A 25,921-nucleotide genomic window follows, 5' to 3' on the forward strand; every position below is an offset into this window, starting at 1 on the left:
CAGGCAGGTTTCCAAAGAGTGGTTTTCAGACTGAATCAATTAAACCACAGCCTGTCATTGTGAGTATTCTGTCCAAGGAAGTCAAGCCAGAAGTTCTCTTTCACAGTGCTTTGAACCCAGTGAGTCCTACCTGGAGGTCCCAAAGCAACTCTGGGTCATTGCTGAGAGGGTGGATCACTCACAAACTAGGACTCCACTTTTTAACCTTGCATGGATCAAGTCATTGATCTTGGTTTTTTGTTTTGGTGTTGATAAACTTTATTAATAGAAAATTATTGAGCAAGCAGCTTGGTGCTCTGCGATGACCTAGAGGGCTAGGATGGTGAGGGTGGGGGGAGTGAGGCTCAATTTATATTAAAGAATTACTGAGCAAATATTTAAACACATATTACCCACATAGACTGAAGGCAGGAGGAGAAGGGGACAACAGAGGGTGAGATGGTGGGATGGCATCACCGACTCAATGGACATGAGTTTGAGTGAGCTCTGGGAGCTGGAGATGGACAGGGAGGCCTGGCAGGCTGCAGTCCACGGGGTCGCAGAGTCGGACACGACTGAGCGGCTGGGCTGACTGGCTGACCCAGTTTTCTGGGGAAGATGATAGAGATCTCATTCTGAGTCCCTGGTCTCCAGAACTCTGTCATCTAACTACATTTATCTACAGAGAGAGTCCTTTGTTTGTTCTGTTGTTAAGATATTAATGAGTAGTGGTGTATTCAAAAGACAATCTCTGCGACTGTCTAAAAGGATAGTTGTTGCTCAGTTGTTTTGTAAGTCCTGTCCGACTCTTTGTGACCCTGTGGACTGCAGCACACCAGGCTTCCCTGTCCTCCGTGTTCTCCTGGAGTTTGCCCAAATTCATTTGTCCACTGGCTGGCTGATGCTATCTAACCATCTCATCCTCTGCCACGCTCTTCTCCTTTTGATTTCAGTCTTCCCTAGCATCAGGAAAAAGATCGATCTGTAGCTAATTCATTGAATAATCCATGATGACAAGATATGGAAACAGAAATGCCCTGAAGAAAAAAATTACACTGTTAGGAGTCATTTTCTTTGAAGCCTTTAAAAATATACTGCCAGTTTCTTTAAATGATTGATTATGAAGTATTTCAGACATGCAAAACTATAGAAGACTCCTGTAAGGAGCACCTGCGTACTCTTCTCCCCCCCCCCCCCCCCCCCCCCCGTTAAAGATGTAAAACATGAATGCTGGAGTTGAAGCCTACTGTGTACCTCTTCCCCTTCTTGCAGCCCCCCTTCCTAGGGATCACTTGAACTCCATCCAGGGAGTTCAGTATGGAGTCGTAATAGAGTCCTAATCAGGATCCAAGTTTCCCCATTACTTCCTGGATAAAGTTTTCGTCCTTAGCTTGGTTTTCAGAAGACACTGCGTTCTGGCTCAGCTCTCGCTCCGGTCCTCCCGCGCCAGCTCCCTGACTGCGGGCAGCCCCGGTTTGGCCCAGACCCTGCCAGGTGCACCCGTGCTGGCCCCAGACGCTGCCACTCCATGCCTTGGCTCCCCCTTCCTGACCATCCCTTCATCATCTCCCATAGTGTTACCACACCTAACAAATGCTACTGCAGCTCTGCAGTTGACAGTTCTTTAAAATAGACTGTATTTTCATAATATTTGCGTTATGTTTCATCACGGTTGCTGTGTGCACACCGGTGTCTCCCCCTGTAGGCTCTTTGAAGGACGATATACCTTATGAACAGGGTTTCAGATATTGTGAGAAATCAGTAAAAATTCCGGAGGATGACTGATCATTGTTTCTCTTAGTGACCATTAACCCTCCCTGTGCTCAACTTCTTTCTAGTCATGTGCTGTTGTTGATGGCCTGTAAGGCTCCTAAGAGAAGTCTAATAGCTGGTAGTCATGGATGACATATTCATGACATCATGTTTTTGTCAGTGTTTTGCATTGTCATATTTTATATGTTACAGTAGAACATGTTTTAAAATATCAAAATAATGTTTCTCTTTTTATCTTTTAGATATTGCTATATGGAGATTTGCCAAAAAATAAAGAAAATATAATATATTTAGCAAATCATCAAAGCACAGGTTTGTATTTCATTTGCATTAAACTTGGGTCTCTCCACACACAGTAGAGAAGTAATTCAAAGTAATGTTCTGATATATTTAAATGGATTTTTTGTTGTTAAAACTTGAATTTTCAATGCAGATATTATATGTGACCTTGTATTTTTGTAATTTTACTGTTTTGGAAAAATAGGACTGTGAAAGCTATGAAATTTCCTTGTCCCTCTGCTGGGTGTATATAAGCTATTTTCTTTCCTTTTCTCTCTTTCTTTGACTGTCTCTTTAAAGACTCCTGTATTCTCCCTTTTTAAGTTTTGTTTTTAGAAAAAACAGAATGTTTGTGAATCATACTGTATGAACATTTCAGATTTTTTATTGTTAGGCTACAGAAAGGTTGTACCAATTTGTATTTACTCCTAAACACAGTATTATTTTCTGATGTCTGCAGTTCCTTTTGCTTCTTCAGATGTTTTGGTTTAATTGCAGCTTCCTTTTCTTTCAGAAGAATCACAGAAGACTCTGGTCTCCAATATAGCAGGGTGTACTTTAAATTAGGTCAAGGTGCTTTAAAAAAAAATTTAAAAGCTTTTTATATTGAAATAATTGTAGATTTACAAGGATTTGCAAAAATAGTGCATAGACTCCCGTGACTCCATTGCCAAGTTTCTCCCAAAGGTGGCATCTTATATAACTGCGCTACAGTATCCAAACTAAGCAACTCAGGTACTTTTTAGTTCTCCAGTACTCTAGTCAAAAAGACATCTGACTTCATTAGTTTTTCAAAGCTGTAACTGCTCTTGATGCACACTTCCTAAATTCCATTTTTATTACTTTTAAAAATATAGTAAGCAGAAGTTCAAGGCTGAAAACAGACTAATGAATGATTAACACCTGACTGGGAAATCACTGATGCCCGTGGCTGTCCTTTATCTTCATCCTGTCAGCTATGTTTCTTCATAGTTGCTTTCATCACTACCTATACCTTCGGAAAGGTTATGAGAGATGCCTTTTTCTCAACTTAGCTTATTAATAGTTACACTCAGTTTTCTAGGTCAAGAGTTGATGTTACAAAGTGAATAGGAATTTGATGTATTTGTATTTCCCTAATTTTATTACCCTAACTGCTAAGACATTTGACTTTAGGAAAGCAACCAGCCCTATGGTCAGAGTCTGTTTCTAACTCTGGTCTATATAAAGCAGCCTGACTTCCTCCTTTATTTTCATGCTTTCTCCAGTCACACTGAGCTTTTTATTAGTGACACAGTCTTGCTATTCTGGTCCTGCTACTGATGGCCAATCTTTACCAAGGTTCCAACATCCAGATAAAAAGGATTTCTGGTTCTAGGACAGGGAGTGGCTCATTTAGCCCATTTTACTTTCTATTGAACCCCTGGTTAATTTCACTTAGAGCTAGCTTTCTATTTAAGAGGTCTCTCTTAAAATTCCTTGTTCAGGTTCCCTGCCAACTTGCCTTTTTCCAGACTTCAATGGAAAGAGTGTTCTAGGGACAGAGCCATGGGCCTAGCACAAACTTGTAGAGTGAGGACTCTGAACATTTCCCGAGGCCGCTGCTGTCCTTGGTGTGCTCACCATGCGCTGGCCTTTATATCCCTGACTCCCAAGTGCAGACTTCGGAGACTGGAAGGGTAGAACGGGAAGTGTGAGGGCGGCAGTCAGTGCTGGCTGGTGGGAAAAGCTGTGCGTCTCATGGCGAGAGCCCGGGCTGTGCATGCCCTCACCTGACCTGGGTGCTGGCCCTGCACCAGTCAGCCGTTAGGAGTTGGGAGGGTTGCTTTTTGAGTCCTTTAAAAAATCCAGGGAATCCCCCGACAGTCCTGTGGTTAGGGTGCTGCACAGCGAGGGCCGGGGTTCAAGCCTTGGTTGGAGAGCTAAGATACTATAAACCGATGGCATGGCCATGAGCATGAATAAAAAACCCGTAGCTTAGGAACATAACTAGACAGCGATTTTAAATTACTTTAGAATTGCAGGCTTCAGTTAGAATATGGGCACGTAAAATTCTGCCTATGTCTGAGGTTCTGCAGACCCCTTGTTTATCCAGAGACGTGGGTCCTGGGCCTGCTATGTCTGGGTGCCCTTTATGAAACCCTTTTGAGACCCTGAAGACCACCATCAAGTAAACTGAAAATGTCAGAAGAAGAAAGAACATTTTAAAGACTGCTGTTGAGCTCAGACCTCGCAGCTCATGCTCTCCCAGGCCTGCCGGCGTGCAGGAGGCCTTTCTTGGCTGGGCTGGCCGCTGAGCTGGCGTCTCAATCTGTCCCTCTGCTCCTTGGCTTCACTTGTGGTGAGCCCTTGCCATCTCTGCGTTCTCCGTCTCTGTTGACTGACTTTTCTCCAGGGTCAGCAGGACTGCTGTGGCCGCTGTTCCTTTCCCTCCGCCTTCCTTAACTCTCTGCTTTGAACACTCTGGATCTTTTTAATCTCATGAAACATTCCCTTCCCTTGGTCTGGGTGACATTTTCCTTAACTAACAGCGTGAATGGTGAGTTTCACTTTCACTGAAAGGCCTGGGCTGTGGTGCCAGACCCCAGTTCATATGCTGTTCTACAGCATGCTGTGTGTCTGTGGGCGATGACTTAGCCTTTCTGAGCCTGGTTGGTCAGGTGTGAGTTGTGTCTACTGGTCAGGGCTTTTAGGCAGTTTCTGTAACCTGGCTCTAATCTCAGAGAGAGCCTGGCTCAAGGGCAGCCAAGCGTAGGAGTGATGGTGTTGATGACGGCTAATCCCCAGGTCACCTTGCATCCATGATAGGCGAGTACTTCACGTGCAGGGTCCCTTTCAGCCAACACTGTGCCCTTAAGAACTGGAAACTCTTGTTCCATAGAAGCACAGTTGAGAAGCGCCTCACTTCTCTTGCTGCCTCTCCTCTGCCCTTCCCTCCTCTCTTCCAAGTTAATAATATAAACTGAGGCACTGCTTGGGCTGGATCACCATGGAAGAATTCTTACACAGCCGCATTTCTTGATCTCTTACTTAAGTTATTCATGCCAGAACACAAAATGTGATAGATATTAAGGTAATATCCCAGCCATCAGTAACTCAGCTGTAGTCTGGTGTCTTTTATCTGAAACCTAGTTGAGAATTTTTTAAAATGTAAAATAAGATAATTGACTTGAAGAAATTGGAGGCACCAAGCTTGTGTTTTCACTACTTAAATGAAAGTCACACAAGTCATATCTGACTCTTTGTGACCGCATGGAATGTATAGTCCATGGAATTCTCCAGGCCACAATACTGGAGTGGGTAGCCTTTCCCTTCTCCAGAGGATCTTCCTGACCCAGGAATCAAGCCAGGGTCTCCTGCATTGCAGGCGATTCTTTGCCAACTGAGCTATCAGGGAAACCCTTTGACTACTTACGTTAGTTCCTAAAACTTTTTCACTAAATGTTTCAAAAGTGTAAGGGCATAGCCCAGGAAGGTTCATTACAAACATAACGTATTTTGTAAATTTGAAACTTTCTCCTTAGAGTTATTGGAAGGTGTATCTAGGCCATAGTATAGCCATGTGTGTTTAATATAAAAATGCATTTTTAAATTCCTCCAAATTTAAAAAAATGGTTGTCCCCAGAAAAGATACCAAATGTTGTTTTTAGCCTGCACCAAAATTTGTTACAGAGTATTCTGTAGTCTGGAAACAGTACACTGAGTTCTCCATGTATTCTGAGTCTCTACTTTCACATTAGGTACAGTTTTAACAAACTTGATTATTTAGTTTCTATGACGTGGTTAGGAAGAAATCTGTTCATCAGTGCGTGTTTAATTGATTTGAATTAGAGGGGAGCGGGTAAGGAGACGACTTCTAAGGGAAGGTACACACTTTGGAGAAAACTGATCATTGATGATCAGTAGAGTAGGTGTTGCTGCCTGACAGACACAGACGCTGGGGATCGTTCATTTGCTGTAGGGGACATCTTTCAGTTCAGCTCACTTCAGGCGCTCAGTCGTGTCCGACTCTTTGCGACCCCATGCATCGCAGCACGCCAGGCCTCCCTGTCCATCACCATCTCCCGAAGTTCACTCAGACTCCCGTCCATCAAATCAGTGATGCCATCCAGCCATCTCATCCTCTGTCGTCCCCTTCTCCTCCTGCCCCCAATCCCTCCCAGAATCAGAGTCTTTTCCAGTGAGTCAACTCTTCGCATGAGGTGGCCAAAGTACTGGAGTTTCAGCTTTAGCATCATTGCTTCCAAAGAAATCCCAGGGCTGATCTCCTTTAGGATGGACTGGTTGGATCTCCTTGCAGTCCAAAGGACTCTCAAGAGTCTTCTCCAACACCACAGTTCAAAAGCATCAATTCTTCGGCGCTCAAGTCTTCTTCACAATCCAACTCACACATCCATACATGACTGCTGGAAAAACCATAGCCTTGACTAGATGGACCTTAGTCGGCAAAGTAATGTCTCTGCTTTTGAATATGCTGTCTAGGTTGGTCATAACTTTTCTTCCAGGGAGTAAGCGTCTTTTAATTTCATGGCTGCAGTCACCATCTGCAGTGATTCTGGAGCCAAAAAAAAATAAAGTCTGACACAGTTTCCACTATTTCCCCATCTACTTCCCATGAAGTGTTGGGACCAGATGCCATGATCTTCATTATCTGAATATTGAGCGTTAAGCCAACTTTTTCACTCTCCTCTTTCACTTTCATCAAGAGGCTTTTAGTTCCTCTTCACTTTCTGCCATAAGGGTGGTGTCATCTGCATATCTGAGGTTACTGATATTTCTCCCAGCAGTCTTGATTCCAGCATCTGTTTCTTCCAGTCCAGCGTTTCTCATGATGTACTCTGCATAGAAGTTAAATAAGCAGGGTGACAATATACAGCCTTGATGGACTCCTTTTCCTATTTGGAACCAGTCTGTTGGTCCATGTCCAGTTCTAACTGTTGCTTCCTGACCTGCATACAGATTTCTCAAGAGGCAGGTCAGGTGGTCTGGTATTCCCATCTCTTTCAGAATTTTCCACAGTTTCTTGTGATCCACACAGTCAAAGGCTTTGGCATAGTCAAGAAAGTAAAAATAGATGTTTTTCTGGAACTCTCTTGCTTTTTCATGATCCAGCAGATGTTGGTAATTTGATCTCTGGTTCCACTGCCTTTTCTAAAACCAGCTTGAACATCAGGAAGTTCACGGTTCATGTATTGCTGAAGCCTGGCTTGGAGAATTTTGAGCATTACTTTACTAGCGTGTGAGATGAGTGCAATTGTGTGGTAGTTTGAGCATTCTTTGGCATTGCCTTTCTTTGGGGTTGAAATGAAAACTGACCTTTTCCAGTCCTGTGGCCACTGCTGAGTTTTCCAAATTTGCTGGCATATTGAGTGCAGCACTTTCACAGCATCATCTTTCAGGAATTCAATAGGAATTCCATCACGTCCACTAGCTTTGTTCGTAGTGATGCTTTCTAAGGCCCACTTGACTTCCCATTCCAGGATGTCTGGCTCTAGATGAGTGATCACACCATCGTGATTATCTGGGTCGTGAAGATCTGTTTTGTACAGTTCTTCTGTGTATTCTTGCCACCTTGTCTTAATATCTTCTGCTTCTGTTAGGTCCAGACCATTTCTGTCCTTTATCGAGCCCATCTTTGCATGAAATATTCCCTTGGTATCTCTAATTTTCTTGAAGAGATCTCTAGTCGTTCCCATTCTGTTGTTTTCCTCTATTTCTTTGCATTGATCGCTGAAGAAGGCTTTCTTATCTCCTCTTGCTATTCTTTGGAACTCCGCATTCAGATGCTTTTATCTTTCCTATTCTCCTTTGCTTTTCGCCTCTCTTCTTTTCACAGCTATTTGTAAGGCCTCCCCAGACAGCCATTTTGCTTTTTGCATTTCTTTTCCATGGGGATGGTCTTGATCCCTGTCTCCTGTACAATGCCATGAACCTCATTCCATAGTTCATCAGGCACTCTATCTATCAGATCTAGGCCCTTAAATCTATTTCTCACTTCCACTGTATAATCAGAAGGGATTTGATTTAGGTCACACCTGAGTGGTCTAGCGGTTTTCCCTACTTTCTTCAATTTAAGTCTGAATTTGGCAATAAGGAGTTCATGATCTAAGCCACAGTCAGCTCCTCGTCTTGTTTTTGTTGACTGTATAGAGCTTCTCCATCTTTGGCTGCAAAGAATATAATCAGATTTTGGTGTTGACCATCTGGTGATGTCCATATGTAGAGTCTTCTCTTTTGTTGTTGGAAGAGGGTGTTTGCCATGACCGGTGCAGTTTCTTGGCAAAACTCTATTAGTCTTTGCCCTGCTTCATTCCGCATTCCAAGGCCAAATTTGCCTGTTATTCCAGGTGTTTCTTGACTTCCTACTTTTGCATTCCAGTCCCCTATAATGAAAAGGACATCTTTTTTGGGTGTTAGTTCTACAAGGTCTTGTAGGTCTTCATAGAACCGTTCAACTTCAGCTTCTTCAGCATTACTGGTTGGGGCATAGACTTGGATTACCATGATTATTGAATGGTTTGCCTTGGAAATGAACAGAGATCATTGTGTCGTTTTTGAGATTGCATCCAAGTACTGCATTTTGGACTCTTTTGTTGACCATGATGGCTACTCCAATTCTTCTGAGGGGTTCCTGTCCGCAGTAGTAGATATAATGGTCATCTGAGTTAAATTCACCCATTCCAGTCCATTTTAGTTTGCTGATTCCTAGAATGTCGACGTTCACTCTTGCCATCTCTTGTTTGACCACTTCCAATTTGCCTTGATTCATGGACCTGAATTCCAGGTTCGTATGCAATATTGCCCTTTACAGCATCAGACCTTGCTTCTATCACCAGTCATATCCACAGCTGGGTATTGCTTTTGCTTTGGCTCCATCCCTTCATTCTTTCTGGAGTTATTTCTCCTCTGATCTCCGGTAGCGTGTTGGGCACCTACTGACCTGGGGAGTTCCTCTTTCAGTATCCTATCATTTTGCCTTTTCATGCTGTTCCTGGGGTTCTCAAGGCAAGAATACTGAAGTGGTTTGCCATTCCCTTCTCCAGTGGATCACATTCTGTCAGACCTCTCCACCATGACCTGCCCCTCTTGGGTTGCCCCATGGGCATGGCTTAGTTTCATTGAATTAGACAAGGCTATGATCCTAGTGTGGTTAGATTGACTAGTTTTCTGTGAGTATGGTTTCAGTGTGTCTGCCCTCTGATGCCCTCTTGCAACACCTACCATCTTACTTGGGTTTCTCTTACCTTGAGCGTGGGGTATCTCTTCATGGCTGCTCCAGCAAAGTGCAGCCGCTGTTCCTTACCTTGGACGAAGGGTATCTCCTTACCGCCACCACTCCTGACCTTCAACGTGGGATAGGTCCTCTAGGCCCTCCTGCGCCCGCGCAGCCACCGATCCTTGGACGTGGGGTTGCTCCTCCCGGCGGCCGCCCCTGGCCTCGGATGTGGTATAGCTCCTCTTGGCCGCCGCCCTTTGGGCATGGGGTCCTCCCGGCTTCTGCCCCTGACCTCCGACGTGAGGCAGCTCCTCTCGGCCGCGCTTAGTGCTCGCAGCCGCCCGCAGTTAGTGCGCCGGTCGCAGCCGTCCGCGCTTGGACATCTTTGCTTCCCTCTATTTAAAGGGGGAGAAGGAAATGGCAACCCACTCCAGTATTCTTGCCTGGAGAATCCCGGGGACGGGGGAGCCTGGCCGGCTGCCGTCTACGGGGTCGCACAGAGTCGGACAGGACTGAAGCAACTTAGCAGTAGCAGTGACAGAACTTAGAGATGTATTAGTTGTACCTCTGAAATCATCAAGAAAGTTAAATGATGAATGATTTACAAAAGGAAGATTTGTACTGATTGATAAAACATTTTTCCAGAAGGATAATTTTGAATGTTTGAATTGGCTAAATCTTCTGTGGCGTACTCTGTCCAGCGTCGTGCTGTGCGTAAAGGATTCCACACAGCGGGGAGCTCATCCTCCTGTGCTCCTCAGAGAACTGTCCTTTTTGGTAGAAACTTGATGATAACGATCCCTCTTGGCTTCCCCCTTTTTATACTTCCCATCTCCTCCTATTGGTTGTATCCTGTGCAAAATAGAGCTTTCCTGCCACCCATCAAGAAAGGGAATGCAAATGGTCATACACTCAAGGCTGGTTGACAGTTGCAAGTTACAAAACCACAGGCTCTGTTGTGCCTGTCTTTCCACATTCAGTCTGTTACAATCAGATGTATTTGCGTATAGGATATTTATGAGCCCTTAGCCGGCCCCTAGCTTTCTAAGGTTACTTGAGGAAGCCCCGGTGGTTAGTTTGTACCCCTGTGTGCCCAGGGGGCGTGTGCAGGAGTTGGAAAGTTCTCTCTGTGAGCTCTCTTGGTTGTGTCTGGGTTGGGCTTTAGAGATCAGCTTGCATCCTTTTTGGCTAGGCCACCCCTCATGGCTCCTGCGTACCTTCCTACCTAACAAAAACATATTTCTCCAAGAATCTATTCCTTTTGCTCTCATTCACCTGACCCTGAATATACCTGTAATCCTGTGACTGAATCCTTTCACAGATTCTTATCAATGTTTTTTCAAGTATACCTATCTTCCAGTTCCTCTGTAGATACTCGAACAGTCTCCCTCACATTTCATTTTTATCACTTTCATTCTTATGAAAAAATAGAATAGTTTGCAGCCATTTATTTTCAAATCGGATTTCTCTGGTCTTCAAGACTCTACTGTTTGCTGTCTTAACTTCATTTCATTTTCTCTTAATCTCTTTAAACCATCTCCTGTTGGGCATCTTCTGCACCCTTTGCTGGTCCCTGTTTCTTTGCTTTGAGAAGGAAGGGCTAGTTTCTCTGTTCAGAATTTGTTCTGCTGGAAAGATCAATTAACAGCGTATCTCTTCCTACAAGTTTTTTGGGTTTGGTATTATCAGCTCACTAGTGGTTTTTTTTTTTTTTTTTTAACTCCTGCCTTCTTTTGTTTTTTACCTTTTAGTAATAACATATCTACATAACTAGAGTTTTTTACATAGTGAAAAGAATACATATGTGCCCAGCATAGTTGTAAACTTTGAGACTTCTTTGTTTTGAATTCCGTTATAGCCTGTGATTGTGTCCTGAAAGTCATTGGTGAACATAAAACGTCCTTGCCTTTTGTTGAGCATATTAGTCTATATGGAATATTTTCTTGAACGTGACAGCTTCATTTGGCCAGTCTCTGCCTATCATTTCCTGTTTTCTAGACTTTAAGAATTAGGGAGGCTTATCTGATTCTTTGTTCCTGCATCATTTGTGTTACTTTGATGGTTTATGGTTTTTGCATATATCCCTGAAATAAGAAGCTTTTAAGAAATGTAAAAACAAACCTGAAAAAACCCACAGAATTTGTATTTTTCAAATGTCTGGGGTTGATTTAAAGAAATTTAAAAATTCTACTAGTAATATTTTCAAAGCACGTCTTTGTAACAGTCTTGAGAAGAGGCTCTGCTTCTGTGTCAGGGATCACTTAGGACTGATGGATTCTGTCTTTGCAGTTGACTGGATCATTGCCGATATTCTGGCCGTCAGGCAGAATGCTCTCGGACATGTGCGCTACGTGCTGAAAGATGGGCTCAAGTGGCTCCCGCTGTATGGCTGTTATTTTTCTCAGGTACTTTTTTCCATGCTTCTTTCTATATGTATGGATGTTCTAAGTTTTTTGGGTTTATTTTTAATGGGTTTACCAGTTCATTCTAAATTAATGTGGTTCTACTTGGCATTTTTAATGGTGTGTATGTATATATATATATATATATGTCTGATTACCCAAATTGTTAAATAAAAATTGCAAATGTACCAAAATCATATAAAAAATTTTAAAGATAAAAAATGTGATGGACCCTTAATAAATTAAAAAGTAATTATCTGTAGGATATTAAAAAAATAGTGGGCTATATATGTAAAGTACCTAGCATGAATGTCAGGTACATGATAAATATTCAGTACATGTTATTTTATAAAAGCCCTTTAAAATCACATCATAACCATCAGGTCATGAAACTATACAATAGGTTCTTTAATATTCAGAAGGGGATTACTAGCATTTTTCTATGCCTTTTCTGAATAAATTATGCAGTTTTCTGGGGGCTTCTGCAGTGGCTCAGCAGTGAAGAACTTGCCTGCAGTGCAGGAGACACAGGAGACATGGGTTCAATCCCTGGGTCGGGAAGAGCCCCTGGAGGAGGCTCTGGCACCTCTCCAGTGTTCTTGCCTGGACAATCCCATGGACAGAGGAGCCTGGTGGGCTACAGTCCATGGGTGGCAAAGAGACACGACTGAGTGACTAATACGGATACACTTGGAGTTTTCTAAATGTTAAGAATGAAATTTGTATGGAAGACATGCTTGATAATAAGACTTTAATACTCGATTAAAGAAGAGAGGCTAAAGTTATGGTAAGCCCTGGAAAGATAGAGATCCGGAGGTCACCCCTGGACAGTCCATGCTGCCCACAAGTCCCGAGATCAGAGTTCCTGTGGTGTTGGAGGTTAGAGTCTTGACTGTCCATTTCCTCTTTCTTTTCCTTATTTCCTTCTAAAGGAAAATAAAATCCAAATATATTTTGATAAAAGTACTTTAAACTATTTCGTTCACGTATAAATGGGAATAAATTAAAAAGTGGTGGACTTTGTGTCACCACTCTGTTGCGTCCGACTCTGCAGCCCCATGGACTGCAGCCCACCAGGCTCCTCCGTCCACGGGATTCTCCAGGCAGGAATAGTGGAGCAGGTTGCATAACTTTATGCCAGGAAGTGAGATTTTCTGTTAAGCGGACTTGTTTTTTACAGTCTGTATGAAGCAGAAATAATGCTGTCCAAAAATAGTTACAAGCAGAATGTGAGGAAACAGTCGAGTTTTCTTTTTATTTTATCCGTGGTGGTGGTGTATTTTAAATGTTTTGTTGTTGTTCAGTTGCTCAGTCCTGTCTGACTCTGCAGCCCGTGGACTGCAGTACACCAGGCTTCCCTGTCCCTCACAGTCTTCTAGAGTTTGCCAAGTTCATGTCCATTGAATCAGTGATGCCATCCAACCATTTCATCCTCTGTCATCCTCTTTAATTTTAATATATAGATATTCAGAAAATTAAACATTTCTAAACCACCAGCTTGTGAACATTCACAGGTGTAGTTTACCTTTGAAATTCAGAACAGAATCCTCTCTGCTCCCTCGTCCCAACAAATGCAGATGTTTTGGGACCCTTACTGTTGTGTTAAAAAAAAAAAAATCGAAAAGGCACTAGAGAGCTTTTGCTCATTTAAGCCCTGTGAGTGTAACTAGAGATATGTGTGACAGCTGTGACTGACCTGAGCTCTCTACGCTTTCTTCCACTCTGCTTTCAATTCTGACCATCTTTATTGTAACACGTATCCATTCTCTTATATTACACTCGTGTCCATATTCTGCTTCATCACTAATCAGGGAGTTCCTAAGGGAAAGATAGCTGGTCTTCACTTCTGTAGCTTCCGTATACCTGGGAAAGAACTCAGATTTTTTTTTTCTTTAATGAAAATTGAGTTTAATAAGCACATTAAGTGATTAGTAGGAAATAGTGTGTGAAGAGGAGACATAATGTCATTGAAAGCTTGGGGAAGTTTCACATTGCAGTACATGTTTCCTTCGGCTCTGATTCTAAAGAGTTTGTGAAGAATGACTTTATCCTCATGGGTTCTCTCAGTTTGGGTAAGTAGTACCCAAACTACTGCTTACTTACTTGGGTAAGTACCTGCACTCTGAGAGCACTCGGAGTTTCTTTTCTGTACTCAGGCAAGTCAGCTGATGTGTGAAGGAACCACGTTCAGAATCTAAGGCCACCCTTCGCCTCCTCTATATCCTGTCCCCTCCTTGCTTCTCTTTATTTCCTTTTACTCATATTCTTGATTAAGACAAAATCAAATTCAGCCAGTCCGTTAATTTTACAGATGAGCTCGAGTTAGCATAGAGGAAGACAAAAAAAGACTGACCTGATGCAAAGTTTCAATGACGTGCACATATGAGGGTTAATTGAGGTTATCTTAAACTTTATGAGGACCTCCCTGGTGGCTCAGCGGTAAAGGATCTGCCTGTCAGTTCAGGAGACTTGGGTTCTGTCCTTGGGTTGAGAAGATCCCTTGGAGAAGGAAATGGCAACCCACACCAGTATTCTTGCCTGGGAAGCTCCATGGACAGAGGAGCCTGACAGGTTACAGGCCATGGGGGTCGCAAAGAGCCGGACACAACTGAGTGACTAAACAGTGTTTATGGTGGTGTTTGTGTTAGCCCGCCGGGACTCCCATAATAGAGTGCCACGCTATGAGTTAGACTACAGCAGAGGTTCATTTGCTGCCAGTCTGGAGGCTGGAAGTTAAAGAGGTTTCTCTTGAGGCTTTGGTTTGCAGGTGGCTGTCTTTTCCCTGTGTCTGTCCTTTACGTGACTTTGTGTCCTAATCTCTTCTTACAAGACACCATTCCTATTGGATCAGGGCCCACTCTTATGACCTCATTTAACCTTAATTATTTTCCTAAAAACCCCATTTCCAAATATAGTCACATTTAGGGGTTAGGGCTTCAACGTAAGTCAGTGGAGTAACTGAGAGCTAAGATCCATCTGATTGAATTTTTGATTCGGAAAAAGAAAAAAGTGTTTTTAAGGTAAGAAAGCATTTTTAATTGACAGCAGAAGTAAATGTTTGTGAAGTTTCCTATGATAAGCCACACCTGGTTTTATTTGAATTGTATTGAAAACACAGAATTCAGCTAATGTTATTTAAAGGCTACTATTTAAAAGTATTCAATATAACTTAATTCCTAAAATGTAGTTTTATTCTTCACCCCAAAGTTAACCCTTTTGATGGCTGGTCATTGGACATTTTAATAGTAAATATGTTTTTGCCCTCTTTTTTTCTTTTTACATGGCAGCATGGTGGAATCTATGTAAAAAGAAGTGCCAAGTTCAACGAAAATCAGATGAGGAAAAAGCTGCAGCGCTACATCAGCGCAGGAACTCCAGTAAGATTATGCTCAGTTTTATTTTTTTTATCAACTCTCAATTTGTAATTTAAGGATTAAAGTAGCATTTAAGAATTGTTTTGAAAATCTATTATCCCATGTGTAATAAATAATTCAGGGTTTTTGAGGCAGCAAAAAACCTTCGAAACATAGGTAAGCAGTTATTTTTGGCCGTCAGAAAGGTTGCTGCAGGTGATCCGATCCTTTCCGGGTGGTTGTCAATATTGACCTTAAAGAGGAGTAAGGAGAACATTTGGTGTCTTTAGTCTATAAATAGCAGCAGAACTGCCCTTGTAACGTTACACTTGAGCTACTTAGGAGCTCCTCTGACTTTTCTTCAGCCTCAGGTGGAGTTTTAGAAGAACGACTGTTTTCTGTCAGTATGAATTTGGGTTCCTTGTATCTACTGAGTTATTTGAAAAGTCAGAAAAAGTATGAATATCTGCAATTGAAGAATCATTGCATGTAAACATTATTTTATGAAACCTTGTTGCCCACAGAAGAAGCCTCAGCATTCTCCTTGCAGAATGCTCATTGCTTCCCTGTGGCTCTCCACTCCCTCTGAGGGCAGGGCCGCAGGGGAGCCATGCCTCCCCGAGCCTCGTTCCCCGGGGCCCTGTGTGGTTGTCTGTCCTGGTGCTCAGAAACGTAGCTGACAGGTTCAAGTTCTCTCCTTTTTTCCTTCCTCACCGCCTCTCCCCTCCTCCTCCCCCCCTCTTCCCTCCTCCTCCCCCAAGGTGTCCTCTCCTTCCACTTCCCTCTCTCTTCTCTGTGGCTCATGGTGCCTCCTTTCCCTGTGTGCTAGGTGATCTTTGTTTGCTCTTGATTGTATTTGGAAAAATTATTTGCAGAAATCAGCTCGAGCATAAGATGAAAGACAACACTGGCGTTTGTTTTAGCCCCGTCTCTGGAGGCACCTCTCCCTTGGGCCCACCCAAGCCCATCCTGAGCTTGAGGCTGCCTGGACCACCCAGGCCGTGCCGTGAGACAAGACCCTCTGAGACCTGCGTGACTGCCTGGCTTGCTTTTACCCCAGGAGTGTGGCCCTTTTGGTGCTCCCTTCACTTCTGTTTCACTCACTGTTTCTAACAAGATCTGTGGCCTTAAATTTTTGTTCCCTCACTTTTTGTATCTCTTAGAGCTGAATTCTTCTCTGGGCTTACTTCTGCTTTTCTGAGTTTGCTTTAGTTTTGATCTTACATCTTGTCAGCTCTTGGATGCTCTTAGGATGATGTTACATCCAGCTTTCTAAATTGTTTTCAATAGGAAAGTCAGTGCAAAGAGCCTGCTGTGTGCTGTGCTTAGTCGCTCAGTTGTATCTGACTGTTTGCAATCCCATGGCCTGCAACCTGCCAGGCTCCTCTGTCCTTGGGGATTCTTTAGGCAAGAATACTAGAGTGGGTTGCCATGCCCTCCTCCAGGGAATCTTCCCAACCAGGGATCGAACCCAGGTTTCCTGCATTGCAGGTGAGTTCTTTACCAGGAGCCACCAGGAAAGCCCAAGAATACTGGAATGGGTAGCCTATCCCTTCTCCAGGGAATCTTCCCAACCCAGGAATTGAACCAGGGTTTCCTGCATTGCAGGTGGATTTTTTACCAGTTGAGCTATGAGGGGAGCCCTCAGATAACCTAGCCTTTCACTCTGGGCTCCCCGAGAGCATTTCTGTTTTTCAGGGGCAAGAGTCTAGTGTTTTGGTGGTCATGCAGTGCTGCTGAGTGATGGATGCCAGGCTCATGAGGCAGCACAAGTGGCTGTCCCTTCAGGTCACTGCAGGGATGAGGCCACTTTCATAGAATCTGGGTGGTCGCTTCACTGTTTAATATTTAAGTGCTGTGAAACAGATACGTATTTCTCAGACTCTTTATTAGGCTCTTCTGTTTCTGAAAGTTAATCACATAATCGGCAAGGTAGAATATATTTATAAAGTCAACTTCCATGTGACTTAATATTCCTCACTGAAATCAATGATTAATGATTAAATCAGCTCTTATTCACCAGTAGTAGTATTTGAGAAAGCTTTCCAGGCGGTGCTAGTGGTAAAGAACCTGCTTGCCAGTGGAGAAGACATAAAAGACATGAGTTCAATCCCTAGGTCGAGAAGACTCCCTGGAGTAGGAAATGGCAACCCACTCCAGTGTACTTGCCTGGAGAATCCCACGGACAAAGGAGCCTGGAGGGCTATAATCCATGGGGTCGCAAAGAGTCAGACACAACTTAGCACACATGCACATTATTTGAGAGATTGTAGGATTTTTTTCCCAAAAATTACTAAGAAATATATCTTCTGAATAAACATTGCTATGTGAATCTTTTGAAATACGAATATCTATTACCTTTTATATTATGGAGATTTATATATTTATATATGGTTTCCATCAGATGAGGTGTACTTAGGGACCCTGATGTCTAAAATTTACACCTTTTCAAAAGTGATTTTGCAGAATCTTAGTAGGGGGAACCTCTTTCATTAATGAATTGAGGCTTTGTATGAGTCAGCATTTCATGGAAAGCTTTTAAATCAGTGAATATTAGCATGTAATTAGAAATGTTGGCACCCCACTCCAGTACTCTTGCCTGGAAAATCGCATGGACAGGGGAGCCTGGTAGGCTGCAGTCCCTGGGGTCGAGAACAGTCGGACATGACTGAGCGACTTCACTTTCACTTTTCACTTTCATGCACTGTAGAAGGAAATGGCAACCCACTCCAGTGTTCTTGCCTGGAGAATCCCCGGGATGGGGGAGCCTGGTGGGCTGCCGTCTATGGGGTCACACAGAGTCGGACACGACTGAGGCGAGGCAACAGCAGCAGCAGAAATGTTGTTAGATTATTAATGACTGACATCTGAATAAATATAAGACTGCATTTCACATATATTCTATGCTGTGTCATGACTTAATTGAATTTGTGCATTTTGGTTGTTCTGCTTGAAATAAAGGTCATAGGTAATTGAATTTTTTTTCACCACCATGGGAAATACTCTTAGGATTTACAGGGTTATCATCGGTAAGTTAACAGTGACAACAAAAACACTCACATAAAACAAACCAAATCTTTATGTCTTCACAGATGTATCTTGTAATTTTTCCAGAGGGAACAAGATATAATCCAGAACTAACAAAAGTCATTTCAGCTAGTCAAGCATTTGCTGCTCAAGAAGGTAAGTAAAAAATTGACTACATTTGAAACTATTATTTTTAAATGTGTCTAAGAGTAAATTTAAGTGCTTGCTGTATATGTATTCTGGTACCATAGATTCAGGTAGAATCTATCCAGGGACATGATTATTTAGATGGAACCTTTGTTTGCAGTGTGGCTTCTCTGTGATGGACAGAGTTTCTGTCCTGTAGGTTGACAGACCTAGACTGGAATCTCAACTCTGACATTTATTAGACGTATGGGCACAAGCTGCCTGATGTTACTGAGGATCAATTGGCCCACCTCTTAAAAAACATGTAGTCAGCCTGCCAGATCTGTGGATTCTACATCCATGGATTCAGTCAACCACAGGTGGAAAATATTTTTTTAAACTTTTTTCAGAAAGCTCTAAAAAGCAAAATTTGAAATTGCCATACTGGCAACTATATACATAGCATTTGCATTGTATCAGTTATTATAAGTGGTCTCAGTTCAGTTCAGTTCAGTCGCTCAGTCGTGTCCGACTCTTTGCAACACCATGAATCGCAGCACGCCAGGCCTCCCTGTCCATCACCATCTCCCGGAGTTCAGTTGATTTAAAGCATATGGAGGTTGTGCATAGGTTATATGCAAGTACTCGGCCATATTTACATAAGGGCCTTGAGCATCTGGGGATTTTAGTATCCAGGGAGTGGATGGGGATACTGGGGTGAGGGGGGGTATGCTTGTTCCCATCAGTTCAGTTCAGTTCAGTCGCTTAGTCATGTCCAGCTCCTTGCGACCCCGTGAACTGCAGCATGCCAGGCCTCCCTGTCCATCACCATCTCCTGGAGTTCACCCAAACTCATGTTCATCAAGTTAGTGATGCCATCCAGCCATCTCATCCTCTGTCGGCCCCTTCTCCTCCTGCCCCCTAATCCCTCCCAGCATGACAGTTTTTTCCAGTGAGTCAACTCTTTGCATGAGGTGGCCAAAGTACTGGAGTTTCAGCTTTAGCATCATTCCTTCCAAAGAATACCCAGGACTGATCTCCTTCAGAATGGACTGGTTGGATCTCCTTGCAGTCCAAGGGACTCTCAGGAGTCTTCTCCAACACTGCAGTTCAAAAGCATCAATTCTTCGGCACTCAGCTTTCTTCACAGTCCAACTCTCACATCCATACATGACCACTGGAAAACCATAGCTCTGACTAGATGGACCTTTGTTGGCAAAGTAATGTCTCTGCTTTTGAATATGCTATCTAGGTTGGTCATAACTTTTCTTGCAAGGAGTAAGCGTCTTTTAATTTCATGGCTGCAGTCACCATCTGCAGTGATTTTGGAGCCCCCCAAAATAAAGTCTGACACTGTTTCCACTGTTTCCCCATCTACTTGCCATGAAGTGATGGGACCAGAAGCCATGATCTTAGTTTTCTGAATGTTGGGTATACCTAAATCTGTGTAAGGATTAAAGATATGTGAAGCTCCTAATGGAGAATATTACACAGTTAGTCTACAGTACTTAAAGCTATTGATGTCCCTAATAACGAAGATGTTCTTAGCATCCATCTTTTAGGGACCTGGATAGCTGATACACCGGTCAGTGTACAGTTTCGCCGGGTGGGCTGTGCTCCCAGAGGTGTCTGGGAGGCTGGCTGGATCACGTGCAGTCTGTCTGAGTGGGTGCGTTGTCGAAGCACTGGCCGGGGCCTCTGTGGTGCTTCTGAGGATCTGCTGTGTCTCTGCTCTGACCCCTATACAATGAGCAGTTGAAATGGGCTGGTGTATCAGAGAAAGAGTGTTTGCTTCTAGTTAATTTTGGCTAATCGATCATGCTTGGAGGTGGAATCCTTGGTGCTTACTAAAGTTCTCTCCTGAGATTTCTGTCGCGCTCGTCTCCTTTCCTCCCGCCTTCCCGGCACTTCCCACTAATCTCCTCTCTGTCCTCTTCTGCTTCATCCTTTCCTGTTTCCTGTGCTGTTTCCCGTGTCTCACTTGGGTCTTTTTCATTTATTTCGCTTTCTGTGTTTTTCACGGTGGCCTTCCTCTAAATCCATAGCTGTCACCACCATTTATTTGACTGCTGATGCCTCACAAAACTCTGTCTCTGACCCACACGTCTCTGCCCGACTCTGGACTTCCTGTACAGCTGCGCAGTAAAGAGTTTCACTTGCTTGGCTCAAAGGCATGACCCACACTGGCTGTGTCAAATGCACTGCTTCTCTTCCCACGCACACACCCTGTCAGCTGGGCCTCTCTCTGCAAGGTTCGCTCAGCTTTTCTTTATGGTGTATATCAAGTATCCTTCTTGAACCAGTGTTTAGTCTTAGATGAACATTAGCTTTGGGCTGCATTCTCAGGCATATATTATTCATATAACCTTAGACAAGTTGCTTTATTTTTTGGTCTGTTTTCTTATTTGTATCAGGAATTATCCTCATAGGGCTTTTGTGAGGTTCAGTGACATAATGTTTATAGAAAGTCTGATATATGTATATGTATATTACATATACATACATTTACTAAGTCATTACTTCTAACTTAGAATGTGGAGATTTGCCACAGGTGAATCTATTAATAATGGCAAAAAGCTATAGCTGATCCTAAGGGATAAAATAGAAAGACTGATTCCTTTAAGAAATACTTACTTTACAAAGCGGAGGAGTCCTTATGCAGATGGTGGTGAGGACACATGTTTGTGATGTGTAAAGAGATGAGACGGGAGAAGCACAGTCAGCAGTCCGTGGGAGTTGAAGGGAAAGAGAACCAGCTGGCAGAGGGTGTCCATCGGAAAGGCAGAATTAGGACCGACACGCGTGGTGAAAGGAAGGGATTCTAGGTATGAGAAACAATAATAACAAAGACCTGGAGTTAATGAGCAAAAAGTTTGATGTCTTCAAGCCCAGGATGAGCGAAGAAGAGCTGTGTGAGTCCAGCCACCACAGAAGACTCTGAATTCTGTCTGGGCGTGGTGGTCTGCACTTCACTCCAGAGCTGAAGCCACTGAGCAGTATTCTTTTTTAAGTAGTTCATTGTGTTTTATTTAAGAAGTCACCATCTTAATTCCCTCGTTGTAAAAGCATGTAATGACTGAGCCTACAAGAGTTTGCAGGGGACAGGGGGAAAGGGTTCCATGTCCAAGTGGGTTTAGAGAATGTTGCATTTATATCCTTTCCTTGGAGAGTTTTTCACATTCGTATGTATTAGTCTCAGAAAAGTTCTATTGTAAAAATGTCTTCTTTTGTTTAAGGAGCTGTTTACTAAATTTATATAAGAAAGAAAACAATGACCTAGAATTGTTACACAAAATTTGGGGGTTTTATGGAGTAAATTCTTAGGATTTCAGAATATTGCAGCTCTCCTAAATTTTTCCTTCTCTAACGATTCTACATTGCTGAGCCCTGACTGTAACAAAATATATATTTTACTCTTTGAAGCTTAGAAGAGTTTATAGGTGAGCTTGTTTGAGACTCTTCATAAAGTCTCGAGTTATGAAGGCTAATAAACAATATAAATTTTCAGAAATTCTTATGTGTCATCTCATATCCACTTAAATTCTGTTTGGGAATTAGAATTTTATGTTAGATGAGATGAAAGAGAAACAATAAAGTTAATATTTGGGAATTTTTTTATTGTTACTTTTCATGTATCTTGTAAAATCTGGTGCATTTTGTTGTGATTAAGGAACCAACTACGTCTTGGAACATGTGTTTTTAATGAGTTGATTTAAGTTGAACTTGGGAGAAGTTAACCTAGAGCGCTTTAAGTCCTCATAGACTGCTGATTTCATTTTTGATTTCTAAATATGTAACACAGTCTGCTAAGGTGGTACAAGTAGCTGTATAATGTCTTTCAGAAGTTTATGATTTAATAGAAGAGAGAAAACATGATTGTGTTTGTTATTCACTGATATATAACACATTATCCCAAACTGTAGTGACTTAAAACCACAAACGTTATTATTTACGTTATAAATTTACTAGCTTATATATAACTACTAAAAATTACTTATTTTTAAAAATCCAAACTAATTTTATAATGCTAAAGCAAGTGCTTGTAAGTAATTCTTAAAATAGCATAATAATGATATATACTATAGCTTTTTAAATCTGATAATACCTTGGCCACCAGTAACTGACCACCACTGGTCTGCCATTTTTCTGCGAGTTACAGATCTTTCTCAGAAAAATGGATAATTTTTCTCATGGATAACAATTTTTACCTGCTAACTGACTATTCTTTAAATCCTGTAACTGGGAAAACTCGCTATTTGTTAAAAATATATTTTCTTATAACTCTAATGGTAATTGTTTTCCACTGCACACAAAGGAAATTGATTTGTGAACAGTATAGCTAGAGTGTTTCCTGTTTTCTTTCCTCTTTGCTCACAACTAAATGACATTGCTTGAAAATAAAAACAAATGAACTCGTTTTTCCAGCTGTTAAGCTAATTTTTCTTCGGGAAAATTGAAACTTAATAGCACTTGTTAGTTTGCTGCTTTGCTTCGAAACATTAATTTTGCTCCTAAAGTACACCTTTATTTGAATCTGACTTAGTAAACAAATAGAAAAACAAACCAAAACCAACCTTTTTTAATTTAGAGTTTTAACATTTGGCACTTGTTTGCATGTTGAGGTCGTTACATCACATACCACTGATGTGGTGATGGCTGGTTAAGAGGTGGGCGTGGTGGGTGTGGGTGTGTCTGTCTGTCTAGTAAATCCTAAATATTTCAAGGCCCTGTCTATCACTCTTTCCTAGAAGTATTTTCCTTCAAAAATATGTTAGTCACAAAATACATTTATTTATAATTAGAGTTGTTATTTAAGGTATGTCTGCATTAGAGTGTCATGAGTTCTTACGTTGTTTTATTGGATTGTAATTGCTGTACAAAGTTGCATTAGTTTCTGCGAGGTAACAATGTGAACCATCATCCATCCCCTTCCTCCTGCGCCTGCGGGAGCCCGCAGCCCACTTGTCTAGGTCGTGGCAGAGCCCTGAGCTAAGCGCCCTGTGCTTTGAGCAGACTCCCTCCAGCTGTCTGTTTTATGTGTGTACCGCAGTGCTTCTCTCTCCACTCATCCCGTCCTCTGCTTCCCCCTCTGTGTCTGCAAGTTCCTTCTCTGCGTCTGCATCTCTCCACTTTCTGCCTTGTACATAGGTTCATCTGAACCATTTTCCTAGAATCCATGTATATGCGTTAATATACGATACTTGTTTTTCTCTTTCTGACTTACTTCACTCTATATGACAATGAAGACTCTAGGTTCAAATCTGTATCTCTATAGATGACCCAGTGTTACTGTCTACTTCATAGATTGTTAGATTAATGATCTCTAAATTCCGTTTTTACTTGAAACTGTTAGTCATTCCTTTAAAAAAGACTTATTCATATTTCCAAATAAATTAGTTCACCTTTGGTCCTCTGTCCATTGGGCTTTCCCCCACTTTCTGCCCTGCAGGCCTCTATCTTGGCCTCTCTCCAGCATGCCCTTTTTCCTCAAGCTTTTACCAGTTGGTATGAGTAAGTGAAAAAAATGTTTAAGTGTGAGTAATGTTTTTATGTTGGGCTTCCCAGTTGGCACAGTGATAAAGAATCCATCTGCCAAAGCAGGAGATGCAGGTTCAATCCCTGGGTCAGGAAGATCTCTGGGGAAAGAAATGGCAACATGACCTAGTGACTACACACACACACACACACACACACACACACACACCCCATCCCACTTGACTCCCGAAAATTAAGTACACGTCCTCAGAATGCGCGTGTGTGCGCTCAGTCACTCAGTCATGTCCAGCTCTTTGCAACCCTGTGAAATTTAGCCTGCTGGGCTCCTCTGTCCATGGGATTTCCCAGGCTGGAGTGGGTAGCAGTTTCCTTCTCCAAGGGATCTTCCCAACCCAGGGATCGAACTGGTGTCTCCTACTTGGCAGGAAGATTCCTTACCACTCAGCCTGGGAAGCCCTGTGTATGTCTGTATGTATAGATATAGCAGTATATATACATAGATATATATTGTAAAATTTCCTGCTTGGATCAATAAAGATTTTCCATTCAGTGGTATCATTTATTTAACAACAAAATTTCAGTTATATGAAGCATCACCCTGTTGGCCCTCAGGGTGAAGTTTGGTCAAGGGTACGCTAGAGTATTGTTAGTGCCAGCTGGGAGTCAGGAGGTCTGGAGGTGGAAGCAAGGCAAAGCAGATACTAAAACAGAGATTAGATGTTGACCAGGAAGAATTAATTTAATTAGCTAACATTTTCCTGTTCCAGGCTCAGGGGTTTTCTGAGTTCCCTAGAGGCAGTGTGGTGGGCTCAAGCTCAAGTAGTTAATTATGAATGCCTATTGTTTGACTCTGTACTGAAATTCCAACTGGTCTCTATAGTGTTATTATGAAATTAGTTTTATAATAATGACCCAGGGTTTGGGGATAGTGGAGTGGCCCCATACCTTCCACAGTGAGAACATTCTGACTTCACTTCTTCACCTACTAGTGATGGGTGTTTCTTATTCATCTGCCAGTCAATTTTTCCAAACCTTTGTTATAACTCATTTTTAGGGAAGTGTTACTTTTCTGTCTTCTTACCTTCTTAACGACTTACTTAGATTCTAATAATTAATTGCCACAGGGTGATACTGTGGAACTGTGGACTTCATAAAGTTGGGTGAATTCCAAGAGCGGAGAAGGAAGTATTAACTAATTTAATTGACAAATGTTTCCCAGCCTGGTATACTGTTCAGGTTTTTGTTATAAGTTTGTGAATAAATTAAACTGTTTCTGCCCCAGGGACTCAAGTCAGATATGTGGATGTGGGAATCTTTTTCTTTCCCACACCACTCTGCATTTTAAAAATTCTTCTGCAGGAAGATCCCAACATGCTATAGCTGCTCTTTCTTATGCAGCTAATTTTCCCTGGAGAGAAGCAGTAGAAAACCCAAATTGAGGTTTTTTTTTTAATGGTTTGTTTTCATGTCACTTTTTCAGAGAGCTACACTTTTCTGTTAAACTGTCGATAAATATTCTAAACCAGGAAGCGGGGTGGCGGTGGGGAGCGGGGAGTAGGAAACGGGAAGTTCAGTTGAGTTGCTCAGTTGTGTCCGACTCTTGGAGCCGCCATGGACTGCAGCACACCAGCCTTCCCTGTCGTTCACCAACTCCTAGGAAATAGGAAGGGAAAGGAGCAAATTCTTAACACTCACGGGAGCACTAATGAACGTGTTGAATTAGTCTATATAAATGATAGTATTTTCCCACTTAAAGAAGCTTTTCAAAGTGCATGTGTGTGTAAATAATTGTACTTTCATACCAAGACTTGTGTGCACTATTCATATGCAGTTTACATGGGTGTCCATAGCTGCGTGACTCGTAATAGCCAAAGGGTGGAAACAACCCGGACGTATGTCGGTGCATTAACACTGACTGGTATATCCATGTAATAGAGCATCATTCAGCCATAGTGAGTAATAAAGTGCTGGTGTACACGCCAGACACAACAGTCCACATGCTTCGATCTCGTTTATATGATTTGTCCATAATTGGGAAGTCCATAGAGACTGAAAGTGGCTTTGTGGTAACGGGGAATGGAGTGGGTATCTTCCTGGCCGTGTCTGCCAGGGTGAAGGGTCTTTGGAGTAATGAAAACGGTCTGGAGTGTAATAGTGGTGATGGTTCTAAAGTCCTTTGAATAAACTAAAATCAACAGAATTGTATACTTTACAGTGGTGAATTTTATGGTCTGTGAATTAGATTTCAGATTTTTTAAAAAAGTTTACTGAGAAACTAGTTTCTTTAGTTA

General features: G+C 42.3%; 1 protein-coding gene across 3 annotated transcripts in view; it reads left to right on the forward strand.

The window, feature by feature from the left end:
- The window catches only part of AGPAT5 (1-acylglycerol-3-phosphate O-acyltransferase 5), a 46,154-nt gene that overhangs the window by 10,380 nt on the left and 9,853 nt on the right, over positions 1 to 25,921 (forward strand). For all 3 annotated transcript variants that reach the window (XM_060407187.1, XM_027962738.3, XM_027962737.3), the window contains exons 2-5: positions 1,995 to 2,064; positions 11,516 to 11,631; positions 14,916 to 15,005; positions 18,074 to 18,164. In XM_060407187.1, the coding sequence (XP_060263170.1) occupies positions 1,995 to 2,064; positions 11,516 to 11,631; positions 14,916 to 15,005; positions 18,074 to 18,164 (367 nt within the window). The remainder of the gene's footprint in view (positions 1 to 1,994; positions 2,065 to 11,515; positions 11,632 to 14,915; positions 15,006 to 18,073; positions 18,165 to 25,921) is intronic.

Source organism: Ovis aries, chromosome 26, assembly GCF_016772045.2.
Source record: "Ovis aries strain OAR_USU_Benz2616 breed Rambouillet chromosome 26, ARS-UI_Ramb_v3.0, whole genome shotgun sequence".
Lineage (NCBI taxonomy): Eukaryota > Metazoa > Chordata > Mammalia > Artiodactyla > Bovidae > Ovis > Ovis aries.